General features: G+C 33.6%; 1 protein-coding gene across 1 annotated transcript in view; it reads right to left on the bottom strand.

Annotated features, from left to right (window-relative positions):
* The window catches only part of ZNF804A (zinc finger protein 804A), a 244311-nt gene that overhangs the window by 35325 nt on the left and 191698 nt on the right, over positions 1–17288 (bottom strand). Inside the window, exon 2 of the mRNA XM_074364006.1 lies at positions 16810–16953. Coding sequence (XP_074220107.1) covers positions 16810–16953 — 144 coding nt within the window. The remainder of the gene's footprint in view (positions 1–16809; positions 16954–17288) is intronic.

Below are 17288 nucleotides of genomic sequence, written 5' to 3'. Positions count from 1 at the left end.
ATCTGGCCTTAAGCTTCTTTTCCAAATTCATCTCCTATAAATTTCCCTAGTTTACACCTTTTTGCCAGTCATATCAGCTTCCTTTGTTGTTAAAAGAATCCAAACACAATCCTGCCCCACTGTGTGTTGGGAATACCCTACAGATATCTGTGCTATTTGTTCACTCACGTTAAGTTTCTGCCTGACTGCTATCTCCTCAGAGAGGTCTTTATGCATTTTCTTATCTAAAATAACAGCTGCCTCTCATTTAGTTTCTATCTTCTTATTTTTCTTCTAAGATGTAACTATCTAAACTTAAATACTGAGTTGTGAATTTGTTTCTTGACTCAGCAAAATTAAGTTCAATGAAAGAAAAATCTTTCTTTCACTATTGTTATTCACGTAGATTAGTTCCTCAGGTCCATGTACATCCGTAATCTGAACCATTTTTGATTAAATCATTACGTAGCTCCTTTTTTATTCCCCCTGCCAGTTCCCTTTATAATATCAGGAAATGCATACAATGAATATTATTACAATAAATGTATTAAACATATGCATTGTATTTATAGCAATAAAACTAAATAAAATCCTATTTAAATTATATTTCCCTCTCTCTTGTCCCCCAGGGACAGTCTTAATATTATTGTTCTTACATGAAAGAACAAGAAAAGATAATTCCCTGAACAATTGTCACAGTATAAAATTATAAAAGCTCAGTTTCAAAATGAAGTTTCCTGAATGATAGCAGAGTTTTCACTACACTGGTGCTTTGTGATCTAATATGCTGCTGATCTGACAGACATTACACATACCATGGGGGGAAGAGCATTGTAAGAACTCACAGTTACTTTTTCCTTCAACTACTTGAAAAGCTGATAATGCAGGTGTTAATGTCACATTTGCACTCAAAGTTACAATAACGAATTTCCAAGATTTAAAAACAGTCAAAAAGTGTACAGTATTTTCAGTCAGGTGCTGGTCATTGTCTAGGAAACTTTCTGGGACTAATCTATGTATCTACAAGCTTGGTAATGTGTTTTTGTTTCCATTAATAAGGCTACTTAGAACTCAGGAAGTTAGGTTGTAGAAAATAGAGACTGATGTAAACTAAACTATTACTGTCCATTGAAATGCAAATATATTTTCCCCAATAGGGATACAATTGGTTTTTGTCCTTTAGCAAATGTAACCTAGAATATTATATTTTATTATCTGGTAGGATGTAAACCGGTTTAGATGCATTAAAATATTAATATAAGCATTCCTGACTGACTGTATAGCATTTAACTACACAGAAAAACTATATAGTTGTTCTTTAAATGATCCTTTGGATCAGTCTTAGTTTTACTGCTTTCTTAATTAATGAGCTGAATAAAATGTTTAAATACATCATTTTTTAATTTATGATAGTCATGATTTGATTTTACTTCTTGAGGGAAAAAAGGTAACATATCTATTTGTATACACACAACACATGCATATGTTAGTTTATGTCGGGCATTTCCAAAATAAAATTTTTATAATTTTGTTTGCTGTATTTATTTGTCTTACTCTATAAAAACATTGTGGCCAAAGATAAGCTAAATAAACACCATGTGGTATTTTCTTTAAAAGTTTTTCTTGACACTTTTCGACACAATGCCGTATTTCTTCTTTATCTTTCCCCTTATGTGAATCATGTTGGGATTGCAACGCTGACAATAACATTTCTTACGGGTTCATGGGTAAAAGAGCTCTGTAGCCCCCAGAAACATCTGGGGTGAAAATAAAGTTGGAGTTAACATCTAGCATATCTTCTTTTTACCAGACATGTCACGTAAGCTTTTAGCACACATCTTTGTTGATGTAAGAAAACACAGTGACACATTTTTATATTAAAACATACAATGATCTGCTGAGAAAAGCAGTTTTTAAAATTGTGTAGAGGATTCTGTTAGAGATTTTGTGACATGAATCGTGCTTCCCTGGTTGGAAAACATCACGCTGATGATTTGAACTTTACCTTTGGCTGCCTTGGGGAGCATCACTAAGAGGTGTCAGCTGTTTCCCCATTAACATCCCTGTTCATCCTACAAACACAAGCAGTTGTTTCTGACCAAGTACATAGGCAGCAACTTCCAAATTGCTACAAATACACTGAGATAAAATTGGAACACGAGTAAAGATGAGGATATCATAGCAGAGTGTCCTAAAGAGTAAAATCTGTATGAAAAAATGATTTTTGGATTAATATATTTTGACAAATTTTTGAACTGAATGTATTTTATATGTATTATGGTGCCTATTAGGTACAACGTATTGGGTTAAGTATGTAACTGAATAAGAAGCAACGTTAAATAACAGTGACAATAGTTTTCCCATCAAAACAAAAATACAGACATATGTATTCGTGTTTATGTACCTTTAGTATACATTGATATATATCTATATCTAAACAAGTCTAAAAATACCTATGCATATGTGCATACAATTCTTTAATACACAGTACCTGTAATTCAAAACTATAAAACTAAAATTATATCAAATGCTATTTCTATTTGGATAATTAAATTTCCTGTCGAGTGAACAATATTGTATTGAAAAAAAGTATGATTTGACATATGGATCAATGGAACAGAATAGAGAGCCCAGAATGAACCCACAAATTTTGGTCAACTAATCTTCGACAAAGGAGGCAAGAATATATAATGGAATAAACACAGCCTCTTCAGCAAATGGTGTTGGGAAAACTGGACAGCCGAATGTAAATCAATGAAGCTAGAACACTCCCTTACACCATACACAAAAATAAACTCAAAATGGATCAAAGACTTAAACAGAAGACAAGATACAATAAACCTCCTGGAAGAAAATATAGGCAAAACATTATCTGACATACATCTCAAAAATTTTCTCCTAGGGCAGTCTACACAAGCAATAGAAATAAAAGCAAGAATAAACAAATGGGACCTAATGAAACTTACAAGCTTCTAAACAGCAAAGGAAACCATAAGTAAAACAAAACGACAACCTACAGAATGGGAGAAAATTTTTGCAAATGAAACCGACAAAGGCTTGCTCTCCAGAATATATAAGCAGCTCATATGACTTAATAAGAAAAAAACAAACAACCCAATCCAAAAATGGGCAGAAGACCTAAACAAGCAATTCTCCAAGGAAGACATACAAATGATCAATAGGCACATGAAAAAATGCTCAATATCACTAATTATCAGAGAAATGCAAATCAAAACTACAATGAGGTATCACCTCACACCAGTCAGAATGGCCATCATTCAAAAGTCCACAAATGACAAATGCTGGAGAGGCTGTGGAGAAAAGGGAACCTTCCTGCACTGCTGGTGAGAATGCAGTTTGTTGTGGCCTCTGTGGAAGACAGTATGGAGAGTCCTCAAAAGACTAGGAATAGACTTACCATATGACCCAGGAATCCCACTCCTGGGCATGTATCCAAAAGGAACCCTACTTCAAAATGAGACCTGCCCCCCAATGTTCATAGCAGCACTATATACAATAGCCAAGACATGGAAAAAGACTAAATGTCCAGCAACAGATGACTGGATAAAGAAGAGGTGGTATATTTATACAATGGAATACTATTCAGCCATAAAAACTGACAACATAATGCCATTTGCAGCAACATGGATGTTCCTGGAGAATGTCATTCTGAGTGAAGTAAGCCATAAAGAGAAAGAAAAATACCATATGAGATCGCTCATATGTGGAATCTAAAAAACAAGCAAGCAAACAAACAATAGAATACAAACTTGTGGTTGCCAAGGGGGCAGGGGGGTGGGAAGGGACAGAATGGGATCTCAAAATTTGTAGATACTGACAGGTATATGTAGAATAAATAAACAAGATTATACTGTATAGCACAGGGAAATATACACAAGATCTTGTGGTAGCTCACAGTGAAAAAAAAAGTGACAATGAATATATGTATGTTCATGTATAACTGAAAAATTGTGCTATACAGTAGAATTTGGCACATTGTAAAATGACTATAACTCAATAAAAAAAGTTAAAAAAAAGAAAAAGTAAGATTTATTTTGACTATGATAAAAATAAAATCATTAAGGAAATTTTGACATGAATGACCATTTTGAAAATTACTTCTATGAAATTAGTATGTCAGGTCTCAATTAGATTGCTATATATTTTATAAAACTAGGGAATGTTAACATCATTTCTATATTTTGTATGCATTTTCAGGGTCTTGCAGGGTGGAAAATTGAGAATCTGAAGTAAGTACGAAAGCAATTAGATTATACAAATTTTAAATATTGAAAGAACCCAGATCCAAAAATAGGGAATGGTTAAATTAAAAAAAAACTTTATGAGATATTATGGACCATTAAAATAGTTATGAAAATTCTGTAAAAATGGAACAAGTCCTGTTAATGTAAAAGTGAATACGGTAGAATACAAAATTTATCTATCTAAAAATATGCACACATGTGAAGAAAGTTAGGAAAAAATAATTTTGTTATGAGGGTAAACAAGAATGGGAATTTTTTCCATATCTCAAATATGTTTTTTATATATATACACATATACACACATATATGACTAATATATAACATACATACATACATAAGACAAAAGTGTATATATTTAATAAAATTAAAAAATGAAAAGAAATAGCAAGTCATGAAAATGTAAGTAGCTTTGAAATTTAGTCTTTGAACGGAAAGAAACGTGTAAGAGCAGGAACTGAAGCTAGGTACTTCCTTTTCACCTCATACTATTTTTTCTGTCTTTTTTTTTCTTTTCATAGTCCTCCAATAAAAAAATAAACCAAGAAACAAGAAAGCAAACAACAACAACAGCAAAAATCCCTGAGTTTCCAGTGCCTGATACACTGATCTCTTTGTGTAAGGGAGCTATTAGTAACTGCATGAACCTCTAGACCCCATGATTCTGACACAGTGTTGTTCAAACTTTAAAGCAAGTTAAGCTCTTGAAAGTTCATATATTTCACTTTGGAACACACCAACAAACAAAGAAGTCAGAGAATCAGGTTGAACAAAGGACTTGAAAGGACAGGATGCTGCGGTGGGGCGAGGGGCGCAGCAGACTGCATCTTAAAAGTTGGTTCTGCACATATTCTCCGATGGACACACACATAATATTTCTTATGCATCTGATATTCAACAACTGGGAAGGGGATGGAGATGAGACATAGGATACAGGGTGGAGGTTGGGGAGAATTTATGAGTAGTTTTATTTGAAATTCTGCTTTACTTAAAGCAAATTTCAGCATTACTTTAGGTACTAATTATCATAATTTAATGTTAAATAATGGTATTTGGATATATTCCAAGGTACATCCTATGCATAATTATCTTCACATAGCATCAACTATTTTTAAGTTGTCCTCAGACTATTTTTTCTGTACTAGGAAAGGATTTTGAATACTACTGATTACACCCAGAGAAACCAAAGCAAAGCCATGGTGACACACATAGCACAGAACAACAAGGTGTTAAAAAAAAAAAACATTCTCTATCCCTAGGAACATAATATCATCATTAGGGAAAAGTGCTATTTTCAAGTAGATTAGATAACATTAAAATTAGAAGGAGGAATACTGAAAAATACAAAGTGTTAAAATACCCAATGATTAGCCCTGCGTGTTTTTTAAAGAAAAGATCTTGTACTTACGTGCTGAGGATAAAATGAAGAGAAAATGACTAGAACCTTGCTGTAAGGAATATGAAAAGAGTGACTACTATTTGCAAGTCATAGTCATTTGAAAGTTGCTAGTATTATGCAATACAATTATGAATAATCCATATCATAGTTAGCCTATTTCTTGCCTTTCTTAGAACAAACATTTCTATTAGAGTCACTATAAGGTCTATATAATAATACCACGATAATCATACACGGCACTTCAGGAGTTGCCAGTCCATAGAATGATGATCACAGTGACACAACAGCATTTCAGCATATGAAGAACTGAGGCTATCAGGTTACACCACAAGTTGTGTTTGCCAATTTAATGACTTCTTCAAAGTCTCCCTCTCTATTTTTTAAAAGGTGTCATACCTTTGGTAATTTGAAAAAGCAGAGATTACCCACACATACAGTAAAAGAAAAGACATTTATGCCCAAAAAAGGAAATTTTTCTCAAAGACGGAGTTGCAAATACCATCATGTACTGCTATCCGAAGGTGTGATCATAATAAAGAAATCAATCTTACAAAAATGCAGTGAGTTAAAGGACTGCCAGAATTCTTCTTTGTCAAAGCTGCTCATGGAGATTTAATTACTTATAGTGCTACCCAACCTCAAATAACCAAGACTGCAAATATTTATATTCCTGGATAAAGGAAGAATGCAGGTGGGATGTAATATAAAAATAATAACCATATGTATACAAATATACATTTGTATATATACTTTTTTTTGCCTTCATCTTCTTGCTATTTCTAGTTATCTATGAGGCATTATTGTCTATTTTTACAAATAAGATTTGTTCTTATACAAATTATCTAGATTATTGAAACTGAGTTATGTTTAAGATACTAGCTGGTGACTTCTAAATTTAATAGTTCATTTTATCCTTAAAAAATAGGTAAATGTTAAAGTAGCCAGGCAAATATCATACATGAACCATTCTATAGGCTGTTTACTTTTCACTTATTCAAGATCAAATTTGAGATAATTTGAAATATCCTGGCAATTTGGTTGGACTTGGTCAATTGTCAGAGCTTGAAAAAGGAAACGAAAAACATTTGTATCATTAACAATAAAATGCTCATCAGTAAAATATTTCGCTGGTTGGAACATTTATGTCATAAATGTAAAAAGACATGTTTGCTTCTTTATTTTCTGAATAAATCAACTTCCCCACCACCTGAGTCATCCCCCTCTGGGTAGAAGATGTACAGCATTCCAACCTATTTTTAAATGGATACATTACTATTAATGGGTATTTTTGGAATAACTGCTAAGTATCTTTACAAATAAATAAAGATACATACAGTGTCTCTACATACAGTATCTAATTTCTCTAACCACAGGGCGTGTGCTGCCTCCATCTCTCAAGTCTGTCATATCCTATCGTTTGTTTCTTCACTTTGGTCAGGACTCAGTAGCCCTCTTCAGGTGACTTAAATTCAACCCCTTGTTCATTTTCACTGGCAAGACAAACATCTTGGAATCAGTCATATTCTCCACTGTGCTCATTGTCTCCCATAATCTACCTGCATCTCTTCCCTCTCCACGGCAAGACCACAGGTTCTCAAATCAGTTGTCTTCTGAGTCCCTCCAAAAGAGCAAGGGGAAATTCCCTGCACTATCCACTGGATATTTAAACAGAACATCCTGGGAAAGCCAGACAGCAAAGCTCATTTCTTAAACACATTCTGCTGCCAAATGTATTGTGATACTGGCTGAGTTTCACACTGATATGGAGCAGGCAGCCCAAAAGGCATTCCCCTTCCAAGGTACCAACTTTCTCCATATCTTTGTAATACTTCTCCCCATCTCTGGATCGTGTCCTGAGGAGGAGAAATCAGAACACATACGCAAACTGCTTCTCTCTCCATTCTCTTTGTTTCCTTCTCTATCTTTGTTCTATTACGTATTCAACAATTGTTCTGGATCAAGAAGAACTGTACTTTTACTATCCCTCAATATCAAAGAAACATGCAACATGTCATCAGACAGCAACTGAAACAGTAACTTCATGACTCTTGGTATCTCCACTCTCCTTTTCAACCCTGGCCTCATATTACAGTCACCTGGAAAGTATCAAACATAAGACATATGTCATGGACCTCTACTAGACTCTGAGATGACTATTTTTTAAACATGTCCTGGTGATTCCAATATTCATCTGGAATTAAAGTTTCTTTGTTCTATACCATTTCCACCTCCTACTACAGATAACAGAAATCCTGGTGTCTTCATTTCTATAGAAGCCAAGAGAATATTGAAATTTATTATGAGATAATCCTCTGAGAAGATAATTTAAGGTTTGGTTCTTGATCTGATTAGGAGATAAACATTCAATTCTCAGGATGCTTAAAGATAACCACTGCTCCCAAATTCTCACATTATGCTAATCTTAGAGTTTAAATAGCTTTTCTGGATCAACTTTATTCTTAAAAATTTTATTTTGTTAAGAATAATTCCCAGAATCTGTCTCAATTAAAAAAAAACAGGTATGAATCAATCTGTTATAGGTAGGACAAATATAAATGTAAGACAAATCTATAAAGCAAATCTATAAATAAACTATTTCCCAAAGTAGATACAGCCTCATCAAATATATTTATTAATGTATCAACATTAAAATAGTACAATAAAAATAAAATAGTAAAATAAAGGGATACAGCTTTATTGATGCCACCAATCAAGGCATTATGTAACCTACAGGAAGAATATACTCCTAAGAGTTAATAAATAATCATTATGATAAAAATAAAGATACATACTTTGGCTCAAAATGGTTTCCTTTGCTATTGTTGCTGTTTCCTAAAACTAAAAATTTTAGTAGTAACAAACACAAAGGGGTGGAGGAACATTTTTTAATTTTTGGCTTACAATACATAATTTACTTTATAAAATAAAATCTCTAATATTAGGTTCATTCCTCTACTATTCCATTTTTTTCTCTTATTCAAAATAATTACATGCAGGTGACACAGAGCAGGAACCTGTGCTTAAACTTGCAGTAGTTCTCGTCTACCCTGAACATGAATTGACTCAACGGACAGCCATCAACCTAATAGATGGCAGAAGACGGAAGGGAAGGAGACCTCAGCACCACTGGGGAAAGTTTAGGAAAATGGCATCGCTTTGGATACTAGAAATGAGTGTTTTATCCAGAGTCTGGCTCAGACTCAAGAATGGACAAAACCTTCAGTTTAATTCTATTCAAATCACGGCTTTTGAACAAAAAATGTCAAAACAGTGCAGCTCAGTGATGAGCTAGACATACGTGTGCGCTTCTCTTGGGAAGGATGTTTGAAATGGATTGAATCATGCATGGCTTTACCTGTATCTCATATTTTCTTACTAACCTTTAAATAATGTTTTGTGGATGAAAATTTACACCCAAATATAGAGGTGATTTCTTTCTCAAGTATCAGATTATGGAACAGAAGTTTAAATGATTAGGAAACGTTCAAATCTGAGAATAAAACGGCTCCATTTCTATAGCAATACAAGTCCCTGCAGGACAGCAAATTCCAACAACCCAGCCTGACAGAGACTTCCTCTGGAGCAGGACAAAACAGCACGCTATAAAGCACTGAATCTTGACTTGCTGGGTGAAGGTCACTTCGGTGCCTTTGGGGAGATATTTCAGCCACACTGAAGCCGCTAAAGTAAGAATCAAGATGTTTGAAGGGCAGCAGCAATAAGGCAATCATTCCCTTTTCTATCTTTTCATAGCAGCAGCGTGACAAATCTCTTACAGAGAAAATAACTCTGAATTGCCCACAGGCCACCAGGTGAGAAGACAGACACAGTGTGGCTCTAGTTTCAGGGCGGATGAACAGGTGAAAGGGCTTAAGGGAAAATCTTTTCTTTTTACCAGATATTGAGTTTCCCACTTTAAAAAATGTTTTTAATCTCAATCACTAGAATTCAGAATGACAACTTCACTGGAAACTATTCTAATAATCTCTTTATACAAAAGAATCACTTAGAAAATGTAGAATTGAGAAGGAAATACACGTGATTGTTTATGAACACACAGATTTACATATTATACTTAAGGATACAGAATCTTTAACATTTAGAACCCGAAAGGCCAATGAGGACATTTAGTTTCATCTCTCTGGATATAGATGAAGAAATGGACCCAGGAAGGCGAAGATGGAAAGCTCTGCCCTTAGCAGGAGTTTGTAATGGAGCCTGCCTGGTCTCTTGACTCAAGTGCATTTGCTAAACATACAAATGTATGTTTATATAGTTTCCTCAAACAAACAAACAAAAAATGTATGTGATTTCTTAGATTTTTTTAAAAGCTTCCTTTGACATTGCTGAGTTTGAGTAAACATATAACTAACATGAACGGTCAGACTTACTAGGCCATTGACATTCAATTTTCATCTTTCTAAAATAAAGCCAAGGGGGTGTGTATAGCTCCGTGGTAGAATGCATGCTCAGCATGCATAAGGTCCTGGGTTCAATCCCCAGTAACTCCACTTAAAATCAAAAACCAAACCAAAACAAAAAAGATCTATAGCACATATGTTGTGAAAAAGCTATGCAGAAAAACACATTACAGTTAAAATATAAATGATTGTTTAAAAAATGTAGCCAAAAATGTTGCTGCTTTTCAATAAACATATCTATTGCAACCATGTTATTTATTACTTAAGTAAGAACTCTATTAATAATTAAGCCAGGATGATGTGTACAAAGTGAGACTGTCCTAGGATATTGGGATGTATAGTTATTCTTTGTTTTATTCATTTGTTTATTTTTTGTAGGGGGAGGTAATTAGATTTGCTCACTTATTTTTTTTTAATGGAGGAACTGGGGATTGAACCCAGGACCTTGTGCATGCTAGGCATGCACTCTACCACTGAGCCTCACTCTCCTCCCTATTCTTAAAATAACTGTATTTTCTGTTATGAAAAACTATTTTCTATGTTTTAAAAGTAATAAATCCACCATTATTTTGTATGTTTATGCAGCTTAAAATAATGATTTGCATTTAAACTGTCACTTATCAGCATATAATTATATTTTATGCACATTAAAAAATCCTGTGCTTCTCTGGGCTTTTGAATAAAGCATTCTATAAAAACATAAGTATGATAAAAATTTGTGCATTTTTTACATTAACAGTAAGCAATTGGCCTGGTAAAATGATAATAAGAAAGAGCAATGGAAATGAATTTTTTTTTAATATTTAAAAAATGTTTGCCTTTTAAATTTTTCCCTTGAAAACTTTGATATTGATTGAAGTTTAACAAACAAGATGATCCTGATAAATTACTAAATAGGAGAGAAATGCTGACTTAAAAAAACAGTGAAATATTTGAATGGCACCTGGAAAAGTTAGCAATAACTTCAATTATAATTCTCCATTTAATATTGAATTACTACTTTACTGCAATTAAGGCAGCTTTTACAACTGTGACAGAATAGTTTCAGAGGCTTTGAGAAAACATCTGCTTCACTTTACTTCTTTGTTTAACAATTTAGTCTTTAGTATTTGACATATGAAGGCAATTACATGAAGCCTTAAACTGACCCCACGATCCAGTTTAAGAATGAGAACATAGTTTGTATGCTTATGTGACCCTTTGGTATCACATCACCTTACTTCACCCTTCAAAGTAACGACCATCCTGAGTTTCATATGCACCAATTTCCATTTCCCAAAGAGGAACGGGTCACATGTTTATAATCTTAAAAAAAATAGCATTAAGTTTTGCTTTTTTATGAACAAAATAAAAGGTGTGTATTCTTTCTCAACTTTTTGTTCACTCAATATTACATCTCTAAGATTCTTTCGTGTTATATTTACCTATAGTTAGTTTATGTGAACTACAGAATAATTTTGCATTGTGTGAATTTATCATGATTTATTTACAAATTGTGTTGTTCATAGATATTATTATAAAGAAGAGTTTTTTTGTTTTGTTTTGGTATGATAATGCATAAATTTGTAAGCGTGTTTTTCTGAGTTGCCAAATCAATTCATACTTTCACAAAGATGTGTAAGATTTTCCCTTGATGCACATCATTATGACTTGATATCATCAAAGTTATTTTTTCCAATTTGGTGGATGCAAAATGGTTGCTCATTTTTGACCAATCTGTAATATATTTATGGGCATTTAGTGTTTCTTCTCTAGTAAATTTTCCTCTTATTTTGGTCCAGTTTCCTACTGGGTTTTTATTTTTCTTATGCATTCATATTTTTAGTAAGATCTGAATGCCAAGTCTTTCTTGGTATGTATATTACAAATATATTTTCCCAATTTCTGGCTTGTCCTTTTACTTTCTTTACTGAAAATCCCTTGTAATAAAATATTATTTTGATGTAGCTTATCAATCTTTCTGCAATGCTGTGTGCTTTCAATGCTTTAATTATCTATATGCTACTCTTTAGTCATAAAAATATTTTCCAAGATATATTTAAAATTTTTTAAGTTCTGCTTTTTATGTTAAACTCTTTAACTGATTTGACATTGATTTTGCCTTTTTATTTGTTTTTTATGTGAAGAAATAATCAATCTATTTTTTTTAAAAAAGCTAAATTAATTAAATTAACTATTAAAATCAAAAGAATAAAGATAGCCAATCATTTCATACAAGTTTTTGGAAAGTACATCTTTTTACCACTGATGTGCTATGTATCTCTGTTGTGTAACAAATGTCCAAACGTAAGTGAGTTTTCGTGTCCTGGCTCTGGATTCTGCTCCATTCAGCAATCTGTCCGTATCTGTACCAGCAGGGCTCCACATAACAGACTCGGTACCTGGTAGGACAGAGCTCCCCACTTCAGTTAGTTGCCTTTTTAGGATTGTATTCACCCTTACGTACACATTGTGGAATCAGTTTGTGAAGTTCATTAAAAAACATTGAGATTTTGATCTCTGATTATGGCCTTTGATTTTCTTAATCATATTCAGTGGAAAATCTAAATCAAGTCTGTTTTTTTTCCAGAGTACCTTGTACATGTTTCAGTCAAGAACTAGGGGAAATATTCATTTTAATCCATAAGTCTTAGAGTTTATCAACTGCTGCTCACAGCTCATTTCCAGGCTACAAAGCTCACAGTGGGGCTTCCTCTTCATTCAGTTTCGCATCTTGGAGGTTACTATGACTGCACGCATGCCCAGGTTTTCGCCACTAGCCTCAGCTCCCCCACCCTCCTGTGGTGGTGGGATGGCTCTTTGGAGATATCACCCTTTCTAGAAACTCACTAATTCAATAAAAATTTTATATTGTAGAAGATCTGTTTGTTTTCTAAGACAAGAGCCCTTTGGAGTCTCTTGTGTGCTACCCTACTGAAAGTGAAACCTCTGAGGTAGTTCTGAAAGTGTTATTTGCTTTTAATAATTTCCCCACATTAAGAAAAAATGATTGACAATACACATCCAAAATACATCAATATTAAAAAGTTTTATATATAGGAAACAGTTTGAAGAATGCACCAAACACATGCTACTTAAGTAGTTGCTCTATTATAATCAGTAACATTACTGTTACAAAGGAAAAATACTCATGAATATGGAAGAATTCAAAATACCCATCCACCTTCTAACAGTCACTTCACTCTCATACGTAATATTCTCTTACAAATAGTTTCATCTAAGTATAAATCTATAAGTAAAGAATTTCATTGTTTTGAAACTCTTACCTACTCTGAAATTGTGGTTTATTACAAAATCTCAAAAGGAATCTGACACCAGCCTCTTTACATTTATTTGTATGGAAAACATTGATTGGGGGTCTAACCTGTGCCGAATGCTGCCTTAGATGCTGTGAGGGATGAAGATATAAAGAAAAGAATCTTTGCCATTAAAGGGTTATGATCCAAAGGTTTTCAAGTTTCTAAGGTAAAAAGAAAATATTTCAAAAATCAATTCTAACTTGTGAGCTACTGTGATCACTGCCAATACATCTGGGCTTCTTCCTCTTTCTAACTCTGTGTTAGCAGGTCTTAGTGGTAAGAGCTCAAGAGAGATTCTGAAGTTATCCAAGGAGCATGTGGGTGAGACAAACAGATTTTCCTTTGAAGCTTAGAATTCAAATGCAACACATATCCTGCCATAACATGGATTTGCAAAGATATGGGAGGTAAAAAGCTCTTAGGTCAAGATTGTCTACCCTATGTTTCAGACTCTCTAAGCCTTTTTTGAAGCAAAAATAGATCCTTTTGGGAATTCTAAATAAAGGAAGTCTCAAAGGCAAACTGTCAGAGTCCTGAACATTCTGGAATAAAAGAAATTTTAGTAAGTATTAATAATAAAAATGAATTAAGTATTGAGCTTTTACTTTTTTTTTTTTTTTTACACTTTGCAGAGTATGTTCATGTGCATTCTCTCATTTATCCTCCTTAAGAATGAACAAAGGAATTAACCAAGCCTTTGTTTATTTCACCCAAGGTGGGTAAGTGGCAGGGCTTGGGCTCATTCCACCAGTAACCCCCTCCCTTTCTCCCTGCAGCAGGTGGCCTTGGAATCATATCCCTGTAGCGAGAGACTGTATCAGATGTGGGGCCTCTTTGCCTTTTTCTAATTCCATTCAAGAAGTGTCCTAATCACATGAAGGTTTTCCTACCTGAAATATAAATTACATGGACGTTGAGTATTAGTACTTCTCACGTAGGTGTTTTCTATGGGAGACCAAAAAATTTGCTTTGAGACTGAGACAGGTCAATATTTTAGGAAAGGGTGTTTTGTTTTGTTTTGTTTTTTGGTCACAAGTAATAATAAGTATTGAGCTAGGGTTTTGCTTCATTTTTCCTTTTAAGTTCATTCATTAGTAGCAAGCTGAAGTATCTCTCAGAATCCAGGGATAGAATCTACAGATAAACTGCTGGAAAGACCGCTATTCTCTGAAAGTCATTCAAAATCAAAATTGCTATTTCCATACTCGTGTCCCTTCACGTGGCCACACAGATCTCTTTCTCTGTGCATTTGTTTTGTCCTCTCCACCAGCTTTCTAAACTTTTCAATGCATTTAGCCACAGCACAAGATGACATTTTCAAGTGTTAGGTCCAGTTGTAATCAGAGAGTAGGCAGCTGTTATTTGTTTGTTTGTTTTTGTTTGGGGTTTTTTTGTTCTTTGTTTTTGTTTTTTGTTTTTGCTGGGGCTTTTTGGTATCTCAATTCCAGTTCTCAGGACAAAAAGAAATCTGAATTGCCCACCTCAAAATTTTGTTCCCCTCTACTTCATTCAAAGTGGCCAAGGTTTGGAAACTCTGTGGTAGAAACAGAGATAGCTGTCATGGGGATGAGGTCTCTGTTCCGAAAAGGGAGTGCATTCTCTAGGAAGACACTCTCCAAGATGAGCTACTATCCTTTGGGGAGGGGCTCATATAGATTCAAGTATTTTCAGCTACTGAAACATAGTCTTATGTTAATTTAATCAAGTAAGACTCTGCTGTCTACCAGAATTCATGGTCATTTAGATAGTCTGTCTCTCTCCAGAGTCTGACGCTCCTGAGTATTATGACGTGATTGGAGCTTCAAAAGAGCAAACCAGATTTCTCCTGAATTCCCTTAGGTTATTTGTGTACAGTATACGGCATCTTAACTTCATAGAATTTGGAGCTGGAAAGGTCCTCATGATAATCTGAGTTTGGTCTCCCAGGCAACCTATGGCTGAATGAAGCATTCTTTGGCAAAGGATATTAATGCCCAGTTGATAAGATATTCTTAAAATACACATATACACACACTTTCCCAAATACCTAGTTTATACCATAAAACATACATACTTTTTAAAAATTGCTAACAGCAAATATTTATTCATGACTGAAGCTAAAAAGAATTTTTAAATACATTTTAATACCCTGCTGATAAAATAGCATATTCTACCTTTGCACTTTTATAAGGAACACAGGAATATATTAGGAAAAATCAGAGAAACAGCTTTCTTAGATTTACCACATTGGGAAGAGGGTTCCAGAATCTTTTTATTAAAAAACACATGTTACCATAGAATGAAATCAATACTATTTTCTGATGGATTTTAATGTTCAAATCAAACGATGGTATATTTATATGTATGCATTTTTATGTAGGAAATGGAATGATATTTCCATCAAAACCTTTTCCTTACCTGGTTTGCCAGTGGATCTACTACCAGGAAAAAGGAAGGCAAGGGCAGATCATGAAGTTTAGTCTGCATTAATTAGTGACATACATAAATGAAGGCTAACGTCCTCCCTGCAATAGCCTCCCCAAACTTAGTTTTGTTGGTATGAGATAATGGAAGAATTGACAAAAGAAAATAGATGCCATTGGTCCATAAGCACTTAATGTGATCATCTCCTCCCACTCTTTCATACTTATGCTAAATTACTCTAATCTTAATAGAAAGTTAGTGCAAGCTCATGGGATTAAAAAAAAATGTACCTTTATTAATACCAAAAATGGTATTTGGATGATATTTGTAAGTGATGGCTAAAAAGGAAAATATTTGTAAGTTGATGATAACTAAGCATGCTGTACCATATCAAGTGAGCTAAACAACGTATGCAGTTGAATTGATATATTTGAGAAAATAAAATCTGTACTATTAATTTCACTTCTGATGTCACTAATTTAAATTCATCTTTACATAGAATGTGGGGGAAAAATCAATCTTGGCTTTTCAATCAATGGGAAAATGAAATAGCATTAAAATAAACTAAATCATATACATATTAAGTATTTATTCAACCCAGTAACCCTAGATTGTTTTTACCATACCAAAACTTTAAAAAAAATATTTTACGGTAGTTTAAATGGGAAATGCCTTCTATAAGAAACTATGAATGGACTCATTTATATTTGGTAAGTATCTTTAGTTGATTAACATATTTAAAAATTAAGAAATTTGAAAATATTCAGAGGATCACCACCTGAAGAATATAATTTTCAAATTACTGTCAATCACTAAAAGGCAAATAAATGGTATTTTTTTATATTAGTTATTTGTTTCAGACTTTACTTTTGGTGTTTTCTTTAAAAAAATTAAAACTTTTGTTGTAAGTAATCAAATTATTATCCCAGAATGACATCTTTAAAAATCACACAGCAAAGAAAAAATATGATATTCATACCGTCTACACAATTCAAATTATTATAAAAGTTCAGAAATACTTGGTGTCTTTGGACACTCTTTCTTACCTGCTTGTGAGCATGGTCATAGGAATTAATATGATTGTCAAACTCCTGATGCTTATAGTACTGCTTGTCACAGAGTTCACAGTAAAAATTGGCCTTCAGGTCTTCCAGAGCTTTTGCTATGGTGTTCTCCTTCTCAGCATAATCCTAAAAAATAAAATTAAAAAAAAGCAAGCAATTAGTTTTCCTCTGCATTTACTTTTTTTCTGACAGCTGTCAACTTTAGTATAATAATTGGATATGATTAATATAACAGACAAAGAGAAAAATAAAGCAAATAAAATACCAGCAAACCAAATTACGAGAAGTTATGAGTTAAAGAAAATTAAAGGTTAACAGAAGAAGTCACCATAAATGATGGAAAGAACTGTAGAAATACGGAGAAGAAAAACAGAAGCCCTTGATGGAACAAGTTCCTCTGCAATGTTAGCATAGGAAAGAAAGAAAGAAAGAAAGAAAGAAAGAAAGAAAGAAAGAAAGAA

This window comes from Camelus bactrianus, chromosome 5, assembly GCF_048773025.1.
Source record: "Camelus bactrianus isolate YW-2024 breed Bactrian camel chromosome 5, ASM4877302v1, whole genome shotgun sequence".
NCBI classification, from domain to species: domain Eukaryota; kingdom Metazoa; phylum Chordata; class Mammalia; order Artiodactyla; family Camelidae; genus Camelus; species Camelus bactrianus.
Note: the sequence above shows the minus strand (reverse complement) of the source record. Positions and strands in the feature narration are given on the sequence as shown.